The 22559-nt window shown below is 39.1% G+C and overlaps 1 protein-coding gene across 1 annotated transcript in view; it reads right to left on the reverse strand.

The window, feature by feature from the left end:
* IL23R (interleukin 23 receptor) overlaps positions 1-21803 on the reverse strand; it is a 70515-nt gene extending 48712 nt beyond the window's left edge. The window contains exons 1-4 of the mRNA XM_059686082.1: positions 21639-21803; positions 20456-20558; positions 17220-17516; positions 9376-9499 (exon numbers count right to left, since the gene is read on the reverse strand). Coding sequence (XP_059542065.1) covers positions 9376-9499; positions 17220-17516; positions 20456-20525 — 491 coding nt within the window. The 5' untranslated portion in view covers positions 20526-20558; positions 21639-21803. The remainder of the gene's footprint in view (positions 1-9375; positions 9500-17219; positions 17517-20455; positions 20559-21638) is intronic.
* Between the last annotated feature and the right edge of the window lie 756 nt (positions 21804-22559).

The following is a 22559-nucleotide window of genomic DNA, read 5'->3' on the forward strand; positions in this document are numbered from 1 at the left end:
CGCTGCCTCTTTCCTCTCACCAGCAGGGAGATCACTATGAGCACCATGAGAGGACAAGAAGGACATATCGTGGCGATGAAAAGCACAGGACTTGGGTTTTAGAGACAGACTTAGGTTCAAATTTCAGCTCTAACCCTCGATAAATTGTGAGAGTTGAAGCCCCTTACTTATCTGTATGTACTTCAGTTTACTCATTTGTAAAACAGAAATAATAACATCCTGTTATCATGAGTAAATGAGTAAATTAAATCAGAAAGCATTGAGCATGGTTTCACATATTAGAAAACAGTTATTGCCGTAGCCGATGTGGCCCAGTGGATAGAGCATTGGCCTGCGGACCAAAGAGTCCCAGGTTCGATTCCGGGCAAGGGCATGTACCTCGGTTGCAGGCTCCTCTCCGGCCTGGGCCCTGTTCGGGGCTCGTGCAGGAGGCAACCAAATGATGAGACCAATTGTTTCTCTCACATTGATGTTTCTCTATATATATCCCTCTCTCTTCTACTCTTCCTAAAAATCAATGGAAAAATATCCTTGGCTGAGGATTAACAAAAAACAAAGAAAAACAGTTATTATTATGACTTAAAAGGTACTTATGACATGTGACTTTTATGCATTTAAAAGAATAAACATGCAAGTTTTAAAATTGCTTTTTATCAACAAGTGAAATTTTATATTGTTTGTATCTGGGGTCAAATCATGCCGTTAAATCCAAGTGTTTACATAGTTGACTTATATTCTTTCTGAAGTAAAGTGTTACATAAACAAATTAGAGGATAATTTGTTACAAAGCACGCTAGCCTCATGCTAAAAAAGAATTAAAATGTAAAAATCAGAAAATGGCAACTACGTGTAAGTACTAAGTAGGGCATCTGTGAATATTTTCCAGTTAGAGAAAACCACAAGCATATTCTTAATTGGTTTGTGGCTAATTCTTTTACCGCACATATTAAGACCACAAGTCAAAATGAAAATGTATTCTCAAACCGACATTAACCATATACTAGATAATTTAATTCTGCTTTTAAAACCTCCTTTCATATTGGCATCTAGACCACCAAGCGCTATTTTAGATGAAGATTTCAATGATAATGACTGACTATACTTTAGGATTACTTCTATTTAAAACCATATATTACAAAGTTTTTTAATTTCTTATTTCTATTTCTTTATTCATGTATTAATTAATACATGACAGATTATTTGTAAAAGTGGGTCAGCATGATTTATATTTTCAGAAGTGTCCTGTGCATCTAGCTCTAGTTGTAATTAACAGATTTTCAATAAACACTGTCAACTTATGGTGATAATGGTGACAGTATCTTTTGTTTATTTAATCACTCATTAAACAGTATGTATTTAATACCCACTATGTTCCAAGCACTACTTTAGACAAAATTCCAGGGAAGTAAAGAGGAACCAGTCTTATGTTACCAAATAATGAATACATTTATACATCAAAATACTACCTAAATGAACAACAATGAACAAGTCAGCTAACGTCCCAAACTTTGTGGACCGTACATATTGGTAGAAACAAATAAATAGATAGTATGTCCTTTAATGATACATGTTTAGAAGAAAAATAAGGCAAAAAGGGGTTAGGAAGTGCTAGCAGTAAGGGGGGGGGATTTTTTTGTTTCAGGGAGATGCGGAAGGTGAATCTGAGAAGGTAACATTAGAGCAGTGAACAATCAAGTCTTGTGGGTCTCTGGAGGAAGAACATCTAGGCAACCTGCAAAGGCCCTGAGTCAGGCCCTTGCTTATCCCGTCCAAAGAACAGCTAACAGTCAGGAGGTCAAGGGAGCCTGGCAGAGTGAGGGAGATGGGCAGGGGCTAGAGAAGCAATTAGAGAGCTAGGAGGAGGGAGATTCAGAAGGCATTGTAAGGTCACATCGGTCCTGCAAGGACCCTGGTTTAGATTTGAGTGAAATGAGAGATTTTGAGCAGAAGAGTGGCATGATCTGACGTGCATGTGAAAAGGATGATGGTGGTTACTTGCGAATAACTAATGAACTGTAGGAGGGCAAAGGTTGAGGCTAGGGCATCGCTTAGGAAGTTCTTGTACTAACTCAGATGAGAGATGGTGTGGCTGAGACCAGGATTGCTATGTACGTAGTGAAAAGAGGTTAACGTTTAAACGTAGAGTCAATACACTTTACTGATCATTGGCACAGAAGAATCCAGGAGGAGGCCAATGGTTTTTCACCTGAGTAATGTGAAGGACAGAGTGGCCATTTACTGAAAAGGAGAATGCAAGTCTGGGGAGAGGAAACTGGGTGTTTGATGTTGAAAATGTTAGCTTTCAGTTACCTTTTGGAGTTCTAAGAGGAAGTGTTGAGACGATGTTAGATATATGTTAGCTGCAGTTCAGAAGAGAAGTCTGGATTGGAGATAAATAAAGGGTTTTACACCATATATTGGATGAGGTCTTTTAGGTAAGGAGTTTTAGATAGAGATAATAAGAGATCCTAGGATACTGCTGCGAGGGCCTATTCCTTTACTGGAAATGAAAAGGAATCAACCAAAGAGACTGAGAAAAACCATCCAGGAAGTAGGGTAACCAAGAGGGGGTGGTGTCCATCCTGGCAGCCGGAAGAAGGAAGTAAAAAGCCAAATGAAGTGCTCCTGCTAGAAAATGACTTTGCTTAGGAAAATAAGAACTGAGAATAAACCATTGGATTTGGCATTAGGGAGGACAAAAACTTGACTAAACTTGATTAAAAAAAGGATGAGACCTGGCCAGGTTGAGTGTCAACCTATGATCCACGAGGTCACGGTTCGATTCCCGGTCAAGGCACATGCCCGGGTTGCAGACTTGATCCCCAGTAGGGTGTGCACAGGCAGCCAATCAATGATTCTCTCTCGTGATTGATGTTTCTAGTTCTCTCTCCCTCTCCCTTCCTCTCTGAAATCAATAAAAATATATATTAAATAAAAAAGAGGATGAGAAGAGAAGAAGCAAAAACAAAATATAGACAACTTTTTTGAGAAGTTTTGCCATATAGAGGAGCAGAGAAATAGGGTAGTAGAGGAGAGGGATAAGAGAAGGTTGTATTTTTCAAGAGGGCAGCATGTTTTAAAGCTGAAGGGAATAATCCAATAAAGATAGAAGAGGTGATAATGCAGAAGAAAAAGAGGAACATTGTTGGAGCAGTGTCCTCCCATGGCAGGAGGGGTAAGATCTGGTACACTAGTGGAGACTCAGGGTAAAGGTAGTTCATCCACAGTAGTGGAAGAGAAGATCAAGTGTGTGCGTACAGATGTCAATACATCAGTAGATGAGGGAGGTTGTGGTATTTCTCATGGCTCCTATTTTCTTAAAGAAATAGGAAGGGGGTGATCAGTAGAGAATGAAGAATGTTGGAGACCAGAGATGAGAGAAAATAGAAAAAATTATTATGTGGAGAAGTGACTTGGCCATTTGAAATGTAGTGGGATTACTGGGTGGCTCTCTGGGCCCAGTTGAGGTTAGTGGTCATGAATAGAAAGTAATACGAATAAGTTTGTGTTTGTCCCCAACCACAGCTTTCTGAGTACAAGTACAGAATTGGAGAGGAAAGGGATTTTAAAATGTGAGATTCCCATCAAGTCCTAAAAGAGTTACTGAAAACATAACATCAGAGCCAGGAAAATATTTAGAATCATATCTAAGAACTCTTTCTGGTTGTTATGAATATGAAAAAGGTGTGGCAAAAACAAGCAGATCTTATGAGTTGGCAGAATAAACAATTGATTTTAGGGGGGTCTGAAATTATATATCATCTAAAAATAATTGCCCTCTTGGTCTTTCCTGGCACCTGAAAATTCCACCATTGGCATTATTCTAAAAAATGTATGAATTTTTCATGCACAGAGACAGTGTCTATACTTTTTAATCTCTAGAATTTAATATGATGCCAAGAAGACACAAATGCTAAATAAATATTTACTGTTATTTTGGATGGAATGGAATGAAGGGCCACCATAATTTTCATTCAACAAGCATTTATTGAGTAGAAGGCACTGTGCCAGATATTACAAGTTTCCAAGAAAAAGAACATATTTACATGAACCTGTTGATGGTATTGGGACATCAGTAGATAGACACTTAGTAGCAGAGGTTCATTTTTTTTTTAATCACTATCCATTGCTACATAGCAAAATATGTAAGTATACAGAAGGGTATGTGAATGGCCATGCATATCTGCTGATATGGTCACTACAAAGGCACTGAACAAAATTCTTAAAGTAATACACAATTCCTCTACTTTATAACTTCAACCCAACATCGAAGGAAGCCCTGATTTTCCATGGAGGAAATGCCACCTTCCTGTCACTGGCAAAATAAGTGGGTGGGTGGAGGAAAAATGCCTGTCAATATCTGTGATTTTACTGGAAAATAGAACCACATGTGTTGGAAGTGAAACCTTACAAATGCTGAGTTCTACCTTCCTGCCAAACTGGAAAATACACAAAGAACCCTGGATCAAGAGGAGCCTTTTTAAATCCGAGACTTACTACTTCAGCCACAAAATTCACTCTAAGTCAGCTTTTTCCTGGGAGGTAAGATTTTTTTGCTAGTTAGAAAAATTGATTTCTCTTCTGTAATTTTTTTCCACTCAGCGGTGTGTTTCCAATGACAAGGTGAACAGGTATCTATCTGTGCTGACAGACGCTCGTCTTTAAATTTGCTAGAGGAGAGCACTCAGGGTTATGCCAATGTTTCATGCCTTCTCTACAATATGATCAAATCCCATTAATCTGGACTCCATTAATTGAGAATTTTTGTTAGGTTTATCTGATTTTGGCTATAATTTATCATCTATTAGAGGCCCAGCGTGCACGAGATTGTGCGCGGCCTCTGTCGCATGGCCTCTGCCGCCCTGCGATGCTACGTGAAGCTTCCCCTGCCCCTCGACTGCTCCACGAAGCTTGCTGCCACCCCGCGAAGCTCGCTGCTGGACGCTCCACGGAACTCCCCCACCCCGGGACTGCTTCGTGAAACTCGCTGCCGCCCGCCCTGGTGACTGCTCCACTAAGCTCAGGGCCATCCGCAAAGCAGCCCGCCACTGCCGCTCAACAGCCCCCAGTCCCACCCTCATGGTGAGCGGCTCAGGGGGCCAGAGGAGGCGGGGACTGATAGGTGCTCCATGCACTTCATGGTAACCAGTCGCCCATTCGGTTGTGACGGCACCTAGCTCTTTATATATATTAGGATGCCCTTTTATTATTATTCTTTAACTAGACTGTGAAGGGGAAAATGCACTGGCATTCTAGGCTCAAGTAATACAACAGTGAGCAAAACAAACAAAAATTATTGGCCAGATTGAGTGAACATTCTGGTTTGAATGAATGAGTGAATTTACTCTTGACATATGTACAATAGCTAGAAAAATGAATCTCAACATATTTAACATCTTTTTCTAGTAATCTGTCCAAAATTACTATTACTTGAAAATAATGTAAATAAAATAATTATTTCTAATATCCTGTAAGTGATCATTTTTTAATGGCTTTATGTTAAATTTCTCTCCCAAATCAGTCAGGTTTTGATGGAAGAATGAATTAAATAAGCCTAGGGAGTCCACCCTGAGTGTCACCATAATACTCTAACATTGCCTTTGTGTTGTTCATGTCTTCAGCATTTCCTATAATTTGCTTTCTTATAACCCAGTATGGTGTTACTTATCCTCATTTCACAAGAGGCTAAGGTTCAGCAAAACTAAGTAACTTTTCCAAGATTGCACAGCTAACAACTATGGCGGATAATATTGGTAACAGTACTAAGCTCCATCTACAGGGCACTTGGATGCGAAGGCTGGAGGTACAGCATCTGAGGTTTAAGGTCAACACACAAGATTACAGAGGAGAAAGGCAGAAAGAGCCTAGATTAGATCCTTGGGGTATCATTGAATTATCAAGCCAGCTCTGTGCTAACTATACCTACGACTTGATATAAAGCCCCACCTGTTCAAGTCACAGTGCTTGGGGTTTTTTTGATATTTGCATCATAAAAGACAACTGACTGATAGTCTGAGAACTGGAAATCAAATGTAAAACTCTGAAGCCCTTGTTCTTTCCGATGGAACAATCTCAGTACTCATCACTCACTATAGTTATTCTTCACTTTATAGAGAGAATGTGTCCCTCAAAACCCACATGCAAATCACTTAAACATACTCAATTTAGAATGCATTAATTAATGTGAAAAGAAATCTGTAATAAATGATCTTATGAACTATTTGGAGAATATTTTTATGACATTAAATAGGAAATTAAGCGGTGGTTGGCAAGTTTTTGCTAACAGATGTATTTTCTCAAATTGTGCTATGTGTGTTCCAAATTTACAAGGCAATTTTACTGTGAAGATTCTGAGAAGGCGGATTAGTAGGACGAAACAGGATTAACCTACATTCACTAAGATGGCAGTAACCAACAAGTGTTGGCCAGGATGTGGAGAAATTGGGACCCTCACACACTCCTGCTGGGAATGAAAAATGTTACAACTGCTTTAGAAAACACTGCGGCAGTTCCTCTAAAGGTTAGGCAGAGTTGCCATATGACACAGCAGTTCTATTTGGAGTTCTATTTCTAAGTATCTGCCCAAGAGAAATGAAAACATATGTCTACACAAAAGATTGTACACAAACCTTAATAACAGCCCAAAAGTGAAAACAACCGAAATTCCACCAACTAATAGGTGGGATATATCCATGCAATGGAACATTATTCAGCCAGAATAGGCATCCATAGAGAAGGCTGGAATAGTTGAAGAGAAGTAGTGAGTGACTACTAATGGATACGGGGTTTCTTTTTTGGCATGATGAAAATGGTCTAAAATTGATTGTGGTAATAGGTGCACAACTCTGTGAATATACTAAAACTCTGTGAATGGTACATTTTATGTAAGGTGAATCATATCATATATTGAATCAACAAAGCTGTTACATTTTTAAAAATTAACCAACCAACCATGATCAGAAGATAGTAAAAGGGTCCAGGAAATAGCAAAAATCCTGAAGGCTGTAGGCTCCCTGTCAGTCTGGCACTTCTCGTTTTCCGGTGAGCTTGGGCTGTGGAGTTAACTCCCATACTGCCCTCATTTTCACAGTTCCGGAGTGGACTTAGCAATGAGACTCTAGTTTTCTTGGCCTTTTTTTTTTTTTTCATCTCCTGGAGACTATCTTACCCCCAAGGCAAGGGGTGAGGTCAATGAGCGCTCAGACCCTTGTTAGAACCCTGGTTCCCTATGTCTTAGCCAAGTGACCTTGGAGAGACAAGAGGAGCTCGCCAAGCCCTCTGAAAATGGGAATAATAATAGTTACCTCACAAGGTTGAGTTGAGCATTGAAGCCATAAGCACATGAAGTGCACACGGAGCACGTGGCTTAGCACATTGTGTTCTGTTCCTCAGTGCAGCCCATTTCTGATCGCTTCCATCATCCCTTTAATGCCCGACCACGCCTCTGTTAAACCCCCACTCAGAATGAAAGGTGTGAGCTCTTGCCCTTGGCACATGGCTAGTAACTCCGGGCTTAGCCATGTACTCAGAAAGATGTCTAGTTTTTACCCAGAATTTCTTGAATGAAAAGGTGTTACTTTTGATGATTTATTTCATCACAGTTATTCTGAGTACCAAACAGGTGGAGAAGAAGAGCAAGTTTGGAAGGTTATTCTCTTCCATATTGACGAGACCTGGACAGCCTCTATTAAATATGCCCTGTGATCTGGTTCTCTACACGATTTCAGCAGAAAAGTAAGGAAATTAGAGGTAAGGCAGTCAGGCCAACCCAGATTCAGAACCCGCCTCTCCCTCTCTGTACCTGTGTGGCCCTGGGCACATTGCCTAATCCTGCTAAGCCTCCGTGGCCTTGCTTATGAAAAATGGGGCGGGGGGGGGGAGAGAATCTTACGTACATCACAGGGTTGCATAGGGGATTAAATTAGGTAGCACATATAAAGCTTTTGGCTCAGTGCTTCCCAAACAGTAAGGCTTTAATAATTTTTTTTAAGTAAGTAGTTTGTGAAATTTTTGAGAAAAAAATAGTGTGCTTCAAATAAACTACTGAAGGCATTATTTTTTTAATCCTCACCTGAGTATATGTTTATTATTAGTAGTATTACTATTATTATTGTTAATTACTGATTTTAGAGACAGAAGAAGGAGAGCGAGAGCGAGAGAGAGAGCGAGAGCGAGAGCGAGAGAGAGAGAGAGAGAGAGAGAGAGAGAGCCATCAATGTGAAAGAGAAACATCGATCGGCTGCCTCCTATATGTGCTGACTGGGGATCAAACCTGAAATCCTTTGGTGCACAGGATGACACTCTACCTGGCTAGGACTAAAGGCATTCTTAAAAAAAAAAAAAAAAAAAAGATTAAAAAAAAATAAACAAGGGTGACCAACTTACCCCAAATTGCCTATATTTTTCAAGTTAATGGTTTTATTTCCATCTTTAACAGTGACAGAGGAGTCCAACACAGACTGATGTACGTGGGTATGGTTGAAATGTAACATAGGAATATTTGAACTATGTATACATGGAAGAATGGAAAGGGATTTTCTCATATCAACCTTTTCCTATGTTGCAGTTTCTGAATAGTAGAAACTAAAGATGAATCCCCCCCCCGCACCCGATTTAACTTATATGTAGCAATATAACTTTTATGGTCAATCATTTGTCTTTAAGCATAAAACTTGAAGAGATTTTGGCTGCCTGGTGGTCTTGGCTCCTGTAGTCTGGTATTGTTAGAACATAACAAAGGAGCATTTCTACAAAGCCCTCCTCAACTCCAAGTAGAAAATGATTCCTTTCATTCAATCATTACTTTCAGTTTTAAAACCAAAGGTCCTGTGTCCCAGATAACTCCTCAGACTCAGGAAAACCAGGAAAGTTGCTCAGCTTACTTGACACCAAATTTAATTCAGTGCTAACTATGGACCTGGCGCTGTGACACACACTTTAAAAGCCAAATTTCATTTACATAAATAGAACAAACCTGTGCAATCAGTTCTATTTTAGGTTCATTTCAAAGATAAGGAGAAGTCCATTTGGAGAAATGGGGTAAATTGCCTTAACCTTAGAAGGATAGCTCTGGGATTTTTAAGGATAGCTCTGGGATTTTTAAGCTGAGGTCCTTCTAAAACTGTCCTGCGGTATAACCATTAGGCTCCTGCCCCAGTTTCCTATCAATGAATTAAAAGGTTAGAAAGGTTATAGAAAACCTTGGCCCCCCAGAGTGAAAGGGTTGTGGCAGCCTCACCGATCATGGTTAGGGAGCTGGGGGTGATCAGGGTGTCCGTTCATGCTTGGGGCTCATTTCCTGGGTCCCTGCCGGAGGTGAAGGACCGGCTGACCTGCCGTGGAATTGCTTATTCAAAGTGTTGAGGAGGAACCTACCTTTTCATGTGCACCACATACTTCGTGTCTAGGTAGGTGGGCTTCCCGGTATCCCAGGTACAGGTCATGTTGCCTGAATATTCATAAATTGCACAGGTTACCTCGCCGGGGACATCTGGTGGATCTGCAACAGAATGTATCGCTTAGGAGCCACCGTAGAAACATGGAGGTCTTTATAAAGTAGTTAGTTGATAAACTTTCCATTTCATTTGGGAAAACAGGTCAATCCCCCTCAGCACTTCTCTCATTCATTCCTTACCACCTCACCTTGCAACCCACTCTGCCATCAAACACTGCTCCTTTCCTTTATAGATTTCTCTATATACTCTACTTCCTTGGGGATATTAATGTGATCAAGTTCCTCCCATATAATAAAATAAAAATTCATCTCCCTAAACTCTCTTCTCTTAGCTATCACTGTTTCTTTCTCCTTTTCTTAATAGCTAAACTTTTTTTTTTTTTTAAGAATTCACTATACTGGTCTTTTTCTTCATCTCCTATTTACTTGTAAACCCCAACAACCAAGATTCAGCCCACAATTCCACCAAAACCACATTTGGTAAGGTCTTTAATGATTTCCTAATCAATAAATCCTGTGATCTCTTTGCAGTCATTATTGACCTGGACCTCTGCAGTGTTTAGTATTTGGGCCACACCCTCCTTGAAACCTTCTGTGCCTTTTGGCTCCTGTGAAAGAGTTCTCCAAAGGGTTCTTCTACTTCTCCTCTGGCATCTATTCCACTTTAAAAGTCTAGTGTTCATACCTACTATTGAGTATTACTGAGTCGTAAAAGGAAAGGGAATCCTGACACGCTACAACACAGATGAACCTCGGAGACATTATACTAAGTAAAATAAGTCAGACACAAAGGAGAAATATTGTATGATTTTACTTATATGAGGTATCGAGAATACAAAGTCTTAGAGATAGAAAGTGGAATGGTAGCATGGTGGTTGTCGGTGGTTGAGGGTAGGGAGGAATGGGAAGTTGATGGTTAATGGATACAGAGTTTCAGTTTTGCAAGATGAAAAGAGTTCTAGAGAGGAATGGTGGTGATGGTTGCACAACAATGAACTCAGTGCCACAGAACTGTACACTTAGGAATAGTTAAAATGGTATGTTTTATGCTGTGTCTGTTTTACCACAGTAAAAACAAGATTTTTTAAAATGTTGTAACCACAGAATTCTATTTCAAGGTTCTTTCTCCCTTCCTCCACCCTTCCTCTGTGCTTTCTCTGAGTGGCCATATTATAGAGAAAATTATTAGATTTTGTCTGCTAGCATTTTTCCCTTTTCAGCACTGACATCTCCCTCATCCCCTCGCTACCCCCAAGGGCTATCAATCACTAGGCTCCACAGAGAAGTATGCCCTTGACCTAGGCTGATTAATCAAGTATTTCTCTTGGGAATGACCACATGACTCAAGGTGAACCAATCAGAATTCCCCCAGGGACTTTTTCAGGAGCCATTGTAAAAGAGGCAGCCTCTTTCCTGCCGGGAGCCGGCCCATCCTTGCTGTTTCAAGGGACCTGGCATATATGGCATACTGTTCTTAATATGTTTGCTCACCTTCTTGGCGCTGTGTTTTAACCAAAGTCACCTCTCCAAGAAAGGTTGAATCCCCAGGTAGGGATTTTCCCCTGAAGTTAGGGAGGGAATAAAACCCCTCAACTAAGTGCCAGGCGGGTAATTAATCCCTTTAACTACGAACAATCATGCTTAAACTACATTATCTTTTCTCCCTGGAATGGAGATAAGAAACGCCCTAACCTTTGTAATAGAGATTGATAGGATTGAATCAACTGGTATAAATACAGTTGTAACAAGACAGAAAGACTCAGAACTCAGAACTTAGAACAGAATTCAGAAGACAGAACTCAGAACAAGACAGCAAGAGACAGAACTCAGACAGGGCTTGGAAGACAGGACCAAGAGAGACAGAGCCTAGGCACAGAACCTACACAGAACGTTCTCTAGAGACAGAAGAACTTCGCTGGAGAGAGCATGCCGGAGGATCCTGGACAGGGACTGGCCTCGGAGCTTTGAGGCAAAGCCTGGCGAGAGAGCATGGCAGGGGATCCTGGACTGAACCTGACTGCGGAGATTGGCAGGAGAGCCTGACTAGAACCTGGCTATTGAACCTGGCTAGAGGGACCTGGCTATGATGATCACCCGAAGGCTGCCTCCGTGTCATTCCTTCTTCGCCGACTCCGTCCACACCTTTGGGGACCCCTGGACCCGCTGGGGTTGGACCCCGGCACTTTCCCACTGAAATTACTGTGTCAGAGTAATAGGGAGCCGTGAGTTGCTGGTGGCCATCTCCCTGTCATAGTGAAACTGCCTATTTAAGAATGAAGTCAACACAGGGGAGACAAAACCCAAGAGATGGGAAAAGATCAGAGAGTTCTGATGACAGTGTTTGAGCCCTTGGGGCTTCTGGAGCCGATGAAACCCCAACAGCTATGGAACAGCACCTGGAATTTTCAGTTACACCATCCAGTAATAAATTACCAAGAAAAAGATAAAAAAAGAAGTATGGAAACATTGAGTGCTGATTAAATACTCACTTTTCAGGTGCTGCTCTCTCAGCTTGTGCCTACATGTGCAATCCTGTCGGGGAAACTAGACTATTCAGAGAACAACCAGACACATGGCAGAATGGAGACTCATAAAGAGTAAATGTGCAGACATTTGTGCACCTGAAGTTACACCCAAAGATTTATCTTAAATCTAAATATACTTCTTGCAGGTCACCTGCAAATTACATACCAGGAATACTACTTGTAAAATCAGAAATGAAATGCAAAAAAAAGTTATCCTCATTGCAAATTGAAAAGATAATAGGTATCATTTAGACCCATAAAAATGGCAAGGATTTTGAAAAATGGCAATCCTCAGTGTGGGAATGGACAAAGGACAATCCTCTAACACACTTGTGCAAATTGCTACTGCCTTTATAGAGAACACTTTACATATAATCTTTAGAAGCTAGAGGAATATCTTGCAACTCAGCAATTTTACATCTAGGATTGCATTCTTTTTTTTTTTTTTTTAAATATATTTTATTGATTTTTTACAGAGAGGAAGGGAGAGAGATAGAGAGTTAGAAACATTGATGAGAGAGAAACATCGATCAGCTGCCTCCTGCACATCTCCTACTGGGGATATGCCCGCAACCCAGGTACATGCCCCTGACCGGAATCGAACCTGGGACCTTTCAGTCCACAGGCCGACGCTCTATCCACTGAGCCAAACCGGTTTCGGCTAGGATTGCATTCTTAATGAAATGGTCATTTAGCTAAAAAATTTGCCTCTTAAAGTATTGTTTATTTTAATAAAAATTTAGAAACAAACTTAATAACCTAACATAAGGTTAAATAAACTATAATGCACTCCTAAAATACATTCCAAAACAATGTAGAATACAATTATGTATGTTTAATTAAATAATTAGTAAGTAATTAAATAATGGTCATACGATAAAGTGAAAAAAAAAACAAATTGTGATGTAGTATAGTATAGTGGTCTCATTTGAGAGACAGAGAGAGGGGGATTAAGGGTAGAAAGAGAGAGATAGAGAGGGAAACTTGAAAGATACTCTGAATTATTAAAGAGGGATTCTATTAGTGAGATTATGGGATTATAGAGATAATGAGTACCTCTTTTTGCTGGTCTAAAAATTTTAAAACTTTATGCATTGACTCTGCAGTGTTTAGTATTTGGGCCACACCCTCCTTGAAACCTTCTGTACCTTTTGGCTCCTGTGAAAGAGTTCTCCAAAGGGTTCTTCTTTGAGTTACAATGGGGAGAAACAGGATGCCAAGTAGGGTAAAGAAAGCTTTAAATTTTATTTGCACCTTAAAGGAGGTAGCTGTGGACACAGACATTTAAGTCATTTTGAATATTGATTGAACTGTGGTCTCTCAATGATTACAGTGATTTGTGCTGAAATTATTTTTGTTTTCTGGTTTCAGATAAGAGTATCATTGAATTAGTCATCATGAAAGACAACTGTCAATATTTTGGGGATATGCTATTTATTCCACAGCATTCTATCTGAAGTGAATGCTCAGGGTTATAAATGTCTGATGATTTATTAACTTTGCAAAAGGCCAAATAGATATATATACACACACACAAATAAGCACAATACCTATAATAATAAAAGCATAATATGCTAATTAGACCGGACGTCCTTCCGGACGAAGCTGTGGCGTTGGGGGCTGAGGCAGAGGTGGCCACCGCGGTGGTGGGGGCCTAACCCCTTGCACAAATTTTGTGCATTGGGCTTCTAGTTGTAATATTAATGTTAAGCTATGTAAAGATGGGAATGTGAGTATGGTTATAAGAGTAAGACCAAATTGTTGTTAGATCTCATTTCCAGGTTATTCAACGTTCAAGAATAAAAACCTACTTTACAACTAGATACTAAAAGTACCCTGAAATATACAAGGATGGGGCTTAAGTTTTTGCTCTTGCCTACCAATGCCATCCTCCCCTATTGGAGCACTTATTAATCACAGGCCAGGTTTCTAATTAATTCAGAGTCTAGACAAAGATCATTTTCTACTGAGAGCATCTTGAAAGCAGGGTCTGTGACTCCCTCTTCTTTGAATTTCTAGCATTTAACACATTTTTAGTGCATAGCAGTCTCTCAATAAAGTATACTTCATGAATTGATTGACTTGATTAATAATATGATAATCATAAGCAGACTTAAAATGAGAAGAGACCCAGTGCTTCTGACAAAGATCAGTCCTTAATTCCTTCTCCAAGGACAGCACAAACCAACCTGCTTGTGCCAGTAATGCTACTTAATAGCAATGCTAAAGATGAATATTCAGGACTTTTGTTAGATAACAAGTCTGCTTTTATCAAGGTAAGTAGACATCAAAGATGGTTAAAATTTAAGTCAAAGATGTTTAGACTTTTAAAGTAAATGATTAAGTGGTGATGTGATTGTCCCATGTAAGGTTTATTTTAATTTGGCATTTTTTAAATGCATAAAGGCATCTCATAGTGTTTGATTCCAGGATTGGTGTTATTTTGCTAGAACAAACTTCCCATAATAAGCATGCATGTAATCACAGACAAGAAACCAAGATATGTTTAAAATTATGGCTACAAATGAAAATTGTAATAATAAGTTTGTGTTTCACAAACTACACATTAAAGTACAGATCTTTTAAAATATATATAGAGGGATAGATAACTTTTCAGGGAAAGCAATGATTCATTTATCTTCTCTTTTATGACTTGTCTCCAGTCTAAAAATATACATATGATCATTTTGTTTGAAGCAGTAACGATAAATTGACATAGTAAAGCTCACAGGACAAATATCCTGTGATCAAAGTGATCCAGTGAAAGCAATGTGATTTCTAGAGTACCACAAAAACCCTCAAAAACCTTTTTTTCTGACCTACTTAAAAAGGAAGTTTTGTGTGCTAAGAATGCAGAACCCAAGGACACAGGGGTTCGAGTAAATTTTTACCTGGCAGTTACAATTCCATACTCATAACCAGAGGTCTATGTGAGAAGTTACAACTCACAAAGTAAATAAGTGGGAAGAGTGATGTTCTTTCTAAGCAGCCATTTGCAGAGAATAAGTGCTTCATTATATATTGTCCTGGAAGGGGAGGGAGCAAAGGCCATTCATTCCCTGACCTTAAGCATCACCCAATGGTTTTGGGGGTGGGGGGCTCAGAGGCCCTCAGCCAACACTGGGAGAGCTCCGGGCAGTAATCTGTCACCCAAACTGCAGCTCAGGGAAGGAGGCCATGCTTCTTCGGCCTCTTTCTTCCTCTGCCTTCAATCAAAAACTAACCTTTCCTCATAACTGTGGAAGTTGCGAATTTGCCCTCTGAAAAAAATTATATATTATCTCAACACCCCCACCCCAAAGGATAAATAGTGAAGTAGTTAAACATTAAAGCTTATTTATATTTCCTGAGGATGTGGACATGGTAAAGAGTCCTCATACATCAGATAAGATGTCTGCCTGTGGTTTCAATTACCACAATTTAGGGCAAGTTTAGCATATTGTTATCAGTTTAAGGCATACATTTGCCAACCTTATTCTTTGACTCCAAAACATACTACTTCCTTTTCAACTACTTTTCTTCCTCAGTGTACTTCTACCACCTCCCATATTTCTTCTCTATCTTTAAAAAAAAAAACATTTTTATTGATTCTTTTAAAGAGGGAGGAAGGGGGAGAAAGAAAGAAAGAAACATTAATGTCAGAGTGGGTTGATCTACTGCCTACCCACCTGAGCATGTGTCCCTGACTGGGAATCAAACCAGCAACCTTTTGGTTTGGTGCATGGGATGATGCCTAACCGACTGAGCAACACCAGCCAGGGCTTCTTCTCTTTTTTGAAACTCTTGCAAGATCAGGTAACCAGGGTTAAATAGGACAATGGCCTTATTTGAGATCCCCTGCTTTTCAGTCATCCATTCTAGGGTCCAGGTGGTCTGGCTCTTACTAGGTAAGGTCTGGAGGTGAAGAAGTAAGAACTCAGATTTGATTCTCATAAGTGTGGAGGGAGAGAACATAGCCATACCCAAAGCCCTCCACCTTCACTGAAAATGGGCCTAGATGTCATCTATATACGTAAAAGCCAAGCGACTGGAACGACGGGTCACTATGACTCGCACTGTGGCCAGCCAACCAGCCCGATGGAAACAGGGCCAGCCAACCTCCTGCAGCCTCTCCTCCCTGCCGGCCCCAAATGGCCCTGATTAGGGCAGGCTGGCCAGATCCCACCAGTACACAAATTTGTGCACCGGGCCTCTAGTAGGGAATAAATATCTGGGTTAAAACAGTGCTGAATTATTGATCCATCTTTCATAATAGTACAACAAAGAGTTAAGTATATTATTATGCAAGTCAGTCCATATTACTCTAATAATTTAAACATCTTCAGAATGCTTAAACACAAATTGAATTTTAGCAAATATTTTAAAGATTAACTTGATATATTTTTTCTTAATAATTAAAGTAATAAACATAATGATTCACAATTGGGGCAGTGGGATTAGAAGCAGGGAATTGTATCAGAATCTTCCATGTTTTGTCCAAAGGATGTATTTTTAAGGGCTTAGGCACGTTGATTGTACTTTGAAGTGTATAAAATGCTTTAAAAGAAATTATTAAAATTAAGGGCTTACCACAGTCAGTATAATTTGCCTCATTTTACAGATATGGAACTGAGGCTTGGATTCGTTAAGCAACTTGCCCAAGGTCACACAGCTGGTAAGGAGTGTAGCAAGAACACAAAGCTAGTTTTGCAACTGTTTTTCTCCCTAAATCTTCGCTTCAAAATTTTACAGGGGGATCTGCTTCAAATTTGATTATATTAATTTGGAAAAATAAAAACACACATAAGTGAAAAACAGATGAAAAAAACATTTAACACCTGAGTTTGTTGCCTCTCCTCTATGCTGTATCTGACCAGGTAACTGTTGAAAAATTGTTTTTTTGGAGCTGTTGGTAACATGGTAACATTTATAGAGTTCACTTTAAAAGTTCATATTTCAGTCTTCTTCTAAAGAGTCAAAAACTCTGGGAATACTGAGCCCTCACAACTGCTGGAGCTGGGCAGTGGCTGTCCCAGTAGACCGTATCTCTGCTTTCCTCTCTGCACAGATCCCACCAGCTTTTGTAACTCATTTATTCCACCAGTCTGGCCCCTGGAGACATTTAAGTTTGCAATTCCTGTATTAAACTGATAGAAGAAGTGAACTATATCAATTTGCCTCCATTTTTAGACAAGTTGGTGATTACCAGTGATTGTTAGACGAAGTTTTATTTGGACTGTGAATGCACCCCACACACTTACATCCAGAAGAGATGTCTTCCCCACATATCAGTGTCTCTTGAGAATATCCGGGACATTCAGCTGTGCAGCGCAGGGAGGCACGTGGTTCCAGAAAGCTGTCATACTGAAGTTTAGCTGTCGTTTTATTAATCCTTGTGATTTTCAGTCCTTCTTTGATGTTATTTTTATAAAAATAAAATTTCCTTGGTTGGCAGTTCTTAATTGCTGCTTGGCAATATATGGAAATATTCATACCCATCTTAAAAATTTTGGCTGGTTCTACCCAGATGTGGCCAGAGCAGTTTATATTTGTAATTCCTGGAAATAAGTAGATTAAAAGAATAAATTACATATAAAACATTAAAGCAGGAGATTTTTTAAAAAATAGGCTGTTACTTTTAAAATGTATTCTTTTCTATTAATTAAATGAATTCCATTGGGAAAAAGTTGAGGCACTAAATTTATCTTTTAATTGATTAGCTTATTGCCATGTATTTTTACTATGCTTCTGTTAAGACGCAGGAGCATGACAAAAAACTAGTATCGGCCTTTAAGCTTCTCTGTCTAACGAGCAAGTATAATTAGCTCTCTTACTTTAAAGCAGAGAACCAAGGCATTATGAGGCTACACCTTTTTTGAAAGGTAAGATTAGATATGACACTTGGCACTACAGAATCTAAATCCCAACTAATCAATCAGCCTTCATTATTTTTTTTTAGATAAAGGCTACTTTACCAGAAAATTCAGAGTTTAATGAATAAAACCATACTGCTACATAGGGCAGAAATCTATTGCTTGGTAACCACTTAAAATTCACTCTTAATTTAATAATATGGGAAATGTTTAGAATTTTTTTTAAGTTAAAAAGAACATTGCAAAACAACGTATGTAATTGCAATGTACATTCATGTTAGAAAGAAATAGATGGATTAATTAAAGAGAAATACACTGATATTAACAATGAATTATTAAATCAATAATTTTTCAATACACAGGAGTAAACATGGATTGCATAAGAATAGGTCACAGAAAAATATGTTAACTTCTCTTTTGAATAGGGTTCTTGGATTGGTCAGAGGAATGTTAAACATGGTATATATATATATATATATATATATATATATATATATATATTAATTCAGCAAAGCTATTTAAAAAGGGTAACATAAAATTCTAGTAGAAAACTTGGAAAAGATAGTCTGGATTATATTAAAAATTTTCATAGCAGATTGAAAAATAATCTATATATATAGAAGGCTAAGTGTCCATCCATCCAACCGGTCGCTATGACGCGCACTGACCACCAGGGGACAGACGCTCAATGCAGGAGCTACCATGACACGCACTGGCCATTTAAAATTAAACGGCACCATGGACCTGGTGCCAACAAAGCAACACTTGGCTTCCCCCAAGTGGGACACAGGCCCTGCCTGCCACCATCCCGGAGCGATACCCCACCAAATCGCAGCCAACACTGCTAAGACCCCATGGCGCAAAATGCGGCCCACAGCCCAGCCCAGAAACGGTCACTGTGGGCATCAGGTAATGATGTCACATAGCGACGCCTGGCTTCCTCTCCCTAGCGACTAGCCTCCTTGGAGTTTCTGTAGTCCAGGAACCTGACTTGCTTTATAGCCAAGTGCAAACATTTTACAATTTAACCAAGTGTTTGTGAAGTGTTTTCACGTGCCTCATCTCATTTGATCCTCACAGAAGTCCTGGAGTAGGTAGATAGGAGACTCGGTAGAATCTTATTTTCTTTTCATTAGCCAGAAAACGAAAATTTAGAAAGTTTAGGAACTTGACCCAACTGAAAAGAAGTAAGAAATGGTGGAACTTGAAAATGACTTCAAGTTTTCTCACTGCACAGAATATAGTCAAACACTGCTGCAGTTAAATATTTTACCCTTTGTTCTCCCTGAGTGATCTACAATAATAATCTGCTTTGTGTTGATATTTACTGCTGTGTTGCTGATAATTACCTAAAAGAGAAGTTAGGGTGCTTCACTGGGCTGGAAAAAGTTCAGCTAGATCAGAAAGCAGGTCTAATGAAGCAAGTTTATCTATATATATAAAAGGCTAAGTTGATTTGCACATGCGCAATATATATAAAGCTCTCGCTGGCATCAATTGCACATGTGTGTTTTGATCTGTCATTGTTGATCGTGAATTTGGTTGACACTTCTATTATAGAGAAAGGGTGAATAGCAATAGTAAACTATTTCTTCTAATTAATTTCCTTTCAATGTGCACCAGGACACTAGTATATAACATAATATCTGATGGCCAGCTAAAAGGTCTCTAATGCCACATCCCAGGGACCCACCTTATTTCTCTGTGCTCTGTATTAATCACTTGAATGATAAACAGAAGTCTTACTTATCATTTGCATTTTTCAAGAAGCCAGAAAAAGCAACTGGTGCCTTATTTCCCCCAAATCTTCTTGGATAGTGTTGGTCTGACTCTGGACGTATCCAATGTCCTGCTGGAGGGATTCTAGTTCTGATGAGGAGGCTGCCTCTCTATCTCCAATATAATTGTGCCCCAGCCTGTAGAACACAGTTTTGCACTTGCCACTACTCTGAGTAACTTGCACCATCTAGAAAGTTTTCTTCAAGGCCTAGAACCCTGCCTTGGTGTTGCTTTGTCACCCAGTAAGTGAGTCCTTGCCATGCATCCCCAGGATACCATTGCCTCCAATAGAAACTCCTGAATGCAAATGGCTGTCCTGTCTGAACTGCTGAGGATCCCCTTCCTGGATTCCTCCGAACTGCTTATGTCTGTCCTAGTGCCAGACGTGTGTGTGGACTGTAGGAAGGGAATAGTAATAGCACTCAACACTGCTGCACAGAGCTGTTGTTGTGAGGGATAAAAGGTGTGCCTGACACGGAATAACCCTCAACAAATGGTCTGTGGAATTGAATTAAATTCAAAATGTTTGATGGATTTTCATAGAGCAGTTATAGTAGTTCAGAGATAGAACATGCCAACTCAAAGTAATAAGCTCCTGATCAGAAATGTTTATATAGGAGTTAAAGGTGGTTCCGTTAGGGATACGTACTTGAGAAAGGAATCCTGCCTTAGGAAGGAGGGAGTCTTTTTTATTTCATTCCACACAATTCTTATGCTCATATAAATTTTCTCAATATAATAACTTGGTTCTTCCGAAATCCTACCATACATGATACCTTGAAAATATTAGACATTCAATACTTTATTTGAATAAAAGATAACAATAGGTATTCAAAATACTATACCTCCATGACACCAGTTGAAGAATATGTAAAGGGCTATTACCACATCCCACTGAAATGTGACCTGATTCATGTCTGAAAGCAGGGAAAAGCTCTTTGTTCCCCTCTAGAGAAAAACACAAAAAAGTTTAAATTTTAATATTTTAATAAAAAAATAAAAGGCATCACATTTTTTCCTAGCAATTATTATTATCTTTGATGAGAACCTCTGCTAAGGAAGAAAGGAGAGATGGAGAAAGGAGGGATGGAAGAAAGAAAGAAAGGAAATGGTAAAAATCACTAGTGTGTGAAGAGGTATAATATGGAGTAAAGCGAAAGAATGCCATTTAACACCCTTCAAAAATAACTATGAATTAGCTCAGTAGGGCCTTTGGACCCTGGATGTAATTCGGTTCCTCTTATCTGGTCTCTCTCTTCATAAATCTCCTTCTGCTCTAAATCCTGATGATGAACTTTCCTCCTGACCAGGTGATGCATCTATCAAGCTCCAAGAATATCAGCATTTGATGAGTAAAACTTAGGAAAAACCAAAAATTTCATAATCTCCAGTAAAAAGGCATTTAAAGTGAAGAAAGATGAAGTGGATGAAGTGAGACAAATGCATATGTGTTGTCACCAGTTAAATTTACAGAAAGCTCACTCATCTCTGGAGAGCTCAAAAGAAGCATAATATAGAAATTGCCATGAGTTTACCACTGGAGTTACACTACTCAGGTAATCAGTTTCTTACATTATTAATAATTCAGTTATTCGATAATCAACATCATTCACTTTATTTTATTTGTTTAGTTAAACCATGAGCCTTTAATATACAATAACAAAACAAAGTTCATAACTCATCAAATAGCATAAACTATCTGATAACATTTTTAAAAACTGGGGTTCTCATGACTCATGAAATAGGGATCCCTTTCGTAAGTTGTTAACAATAGTAGGTGTCATCTTTATAAATAATAGTGAAAACAAGCCCTAAAATATTTCAGAAGATAACCACTCACCTACTAGACTATGCACAATAAATACTAAGGTGATGTGATGTCAGATAATATTATAAATTCGACTATCATCCGTATCATTCACTGTATAAAATACCACAGAACTTATAAGAGAAAATCACTTTGCCCATGTATTTCTCACAGGAAACATAGCTGTTTTTAAGTATTTTGGATGCTCATTTTCTCTTTACCTTTCCGTCCGTTTGAAGCACATAATTCCACTTCAGAGCCAGGCCAGCCTCACTTCTCCTTTCCCCACCGCCTGCCTGTCAGTGATCGCTTCAGGTTCTCAGCTTTGAAGCAAGTGGAAATGTCAGCAAAGCCCTGACCTACATTTCAGATTCTTGAAGAGGAACTCAAACTGCCCAATTCAAAATGACTGGCTCTCATGTCACTGTTTGGGAAAACCCAGATTACTGAAAGTGAACTGCTCTATCAGTACTTTTGGTTTTCTCAGCTTAATTTAGAATTACCTATCTCATCCAAACAGTAGAACACATATAAATGCTCTGTCAAAATCTTTGACACCAAACACATGATGCTTAGTTTTAATTTGCAACATTGATACTAATTGTAAATTTGTTTCTTAAGAAAAGTTTTAAATGATACTGTTGACCATTAATTTATTTTTTTAATATTTATTGTTGGAAGTATTACGTATGCCCTCCTTTCCCCCCATTGACTCCTTCTAGCCTGCCCCCAGCCCCACCTCAGGCCTTCACCACCCTACTGTCTGTGTCCATGGGTTATGCATATATATATATATATATGCATACAAGTTTTTTGGTTGATCACTTCCCACCCACCCACCCTCCCCAGCCTTCCCTCTAAGATTTTTCAGTCTGTTCTATGCTTCTATATCTCTGGATCTATTTTGTTGATCAGTTTATTTTGTTCATTAGATTCCACATATGAGTGAGATCATGTGATACTTGCCTTTCTCTGACTGGGTTATTTCACTTAGCATAATACTCTCCAGGTCCCTCCCTGCTATCACAAAGGGTAAGAGATCCTTCTTTTTCACTGCTGCATAATATTCCAGACCATTAATTTATTTAACAAGCATTTTTTAGTAGTACTTTGTGCCAGGTATTGTTCTTGGAATTAAAGGT

Source organism: Myotis daubentonii, chromosome 3, assembly GCF_963259705.1.
Source record: "Myotis daubentonii chromosome 3, mMyoDau2.1, whole genome shotgun sequence".
NCBI classification, from domain to species: Eukaryota; Metazoa; Chordata; class Mammalia; order Chiroptera; family Vespertilionidae; genus Myotis; species Myotis daubentonii.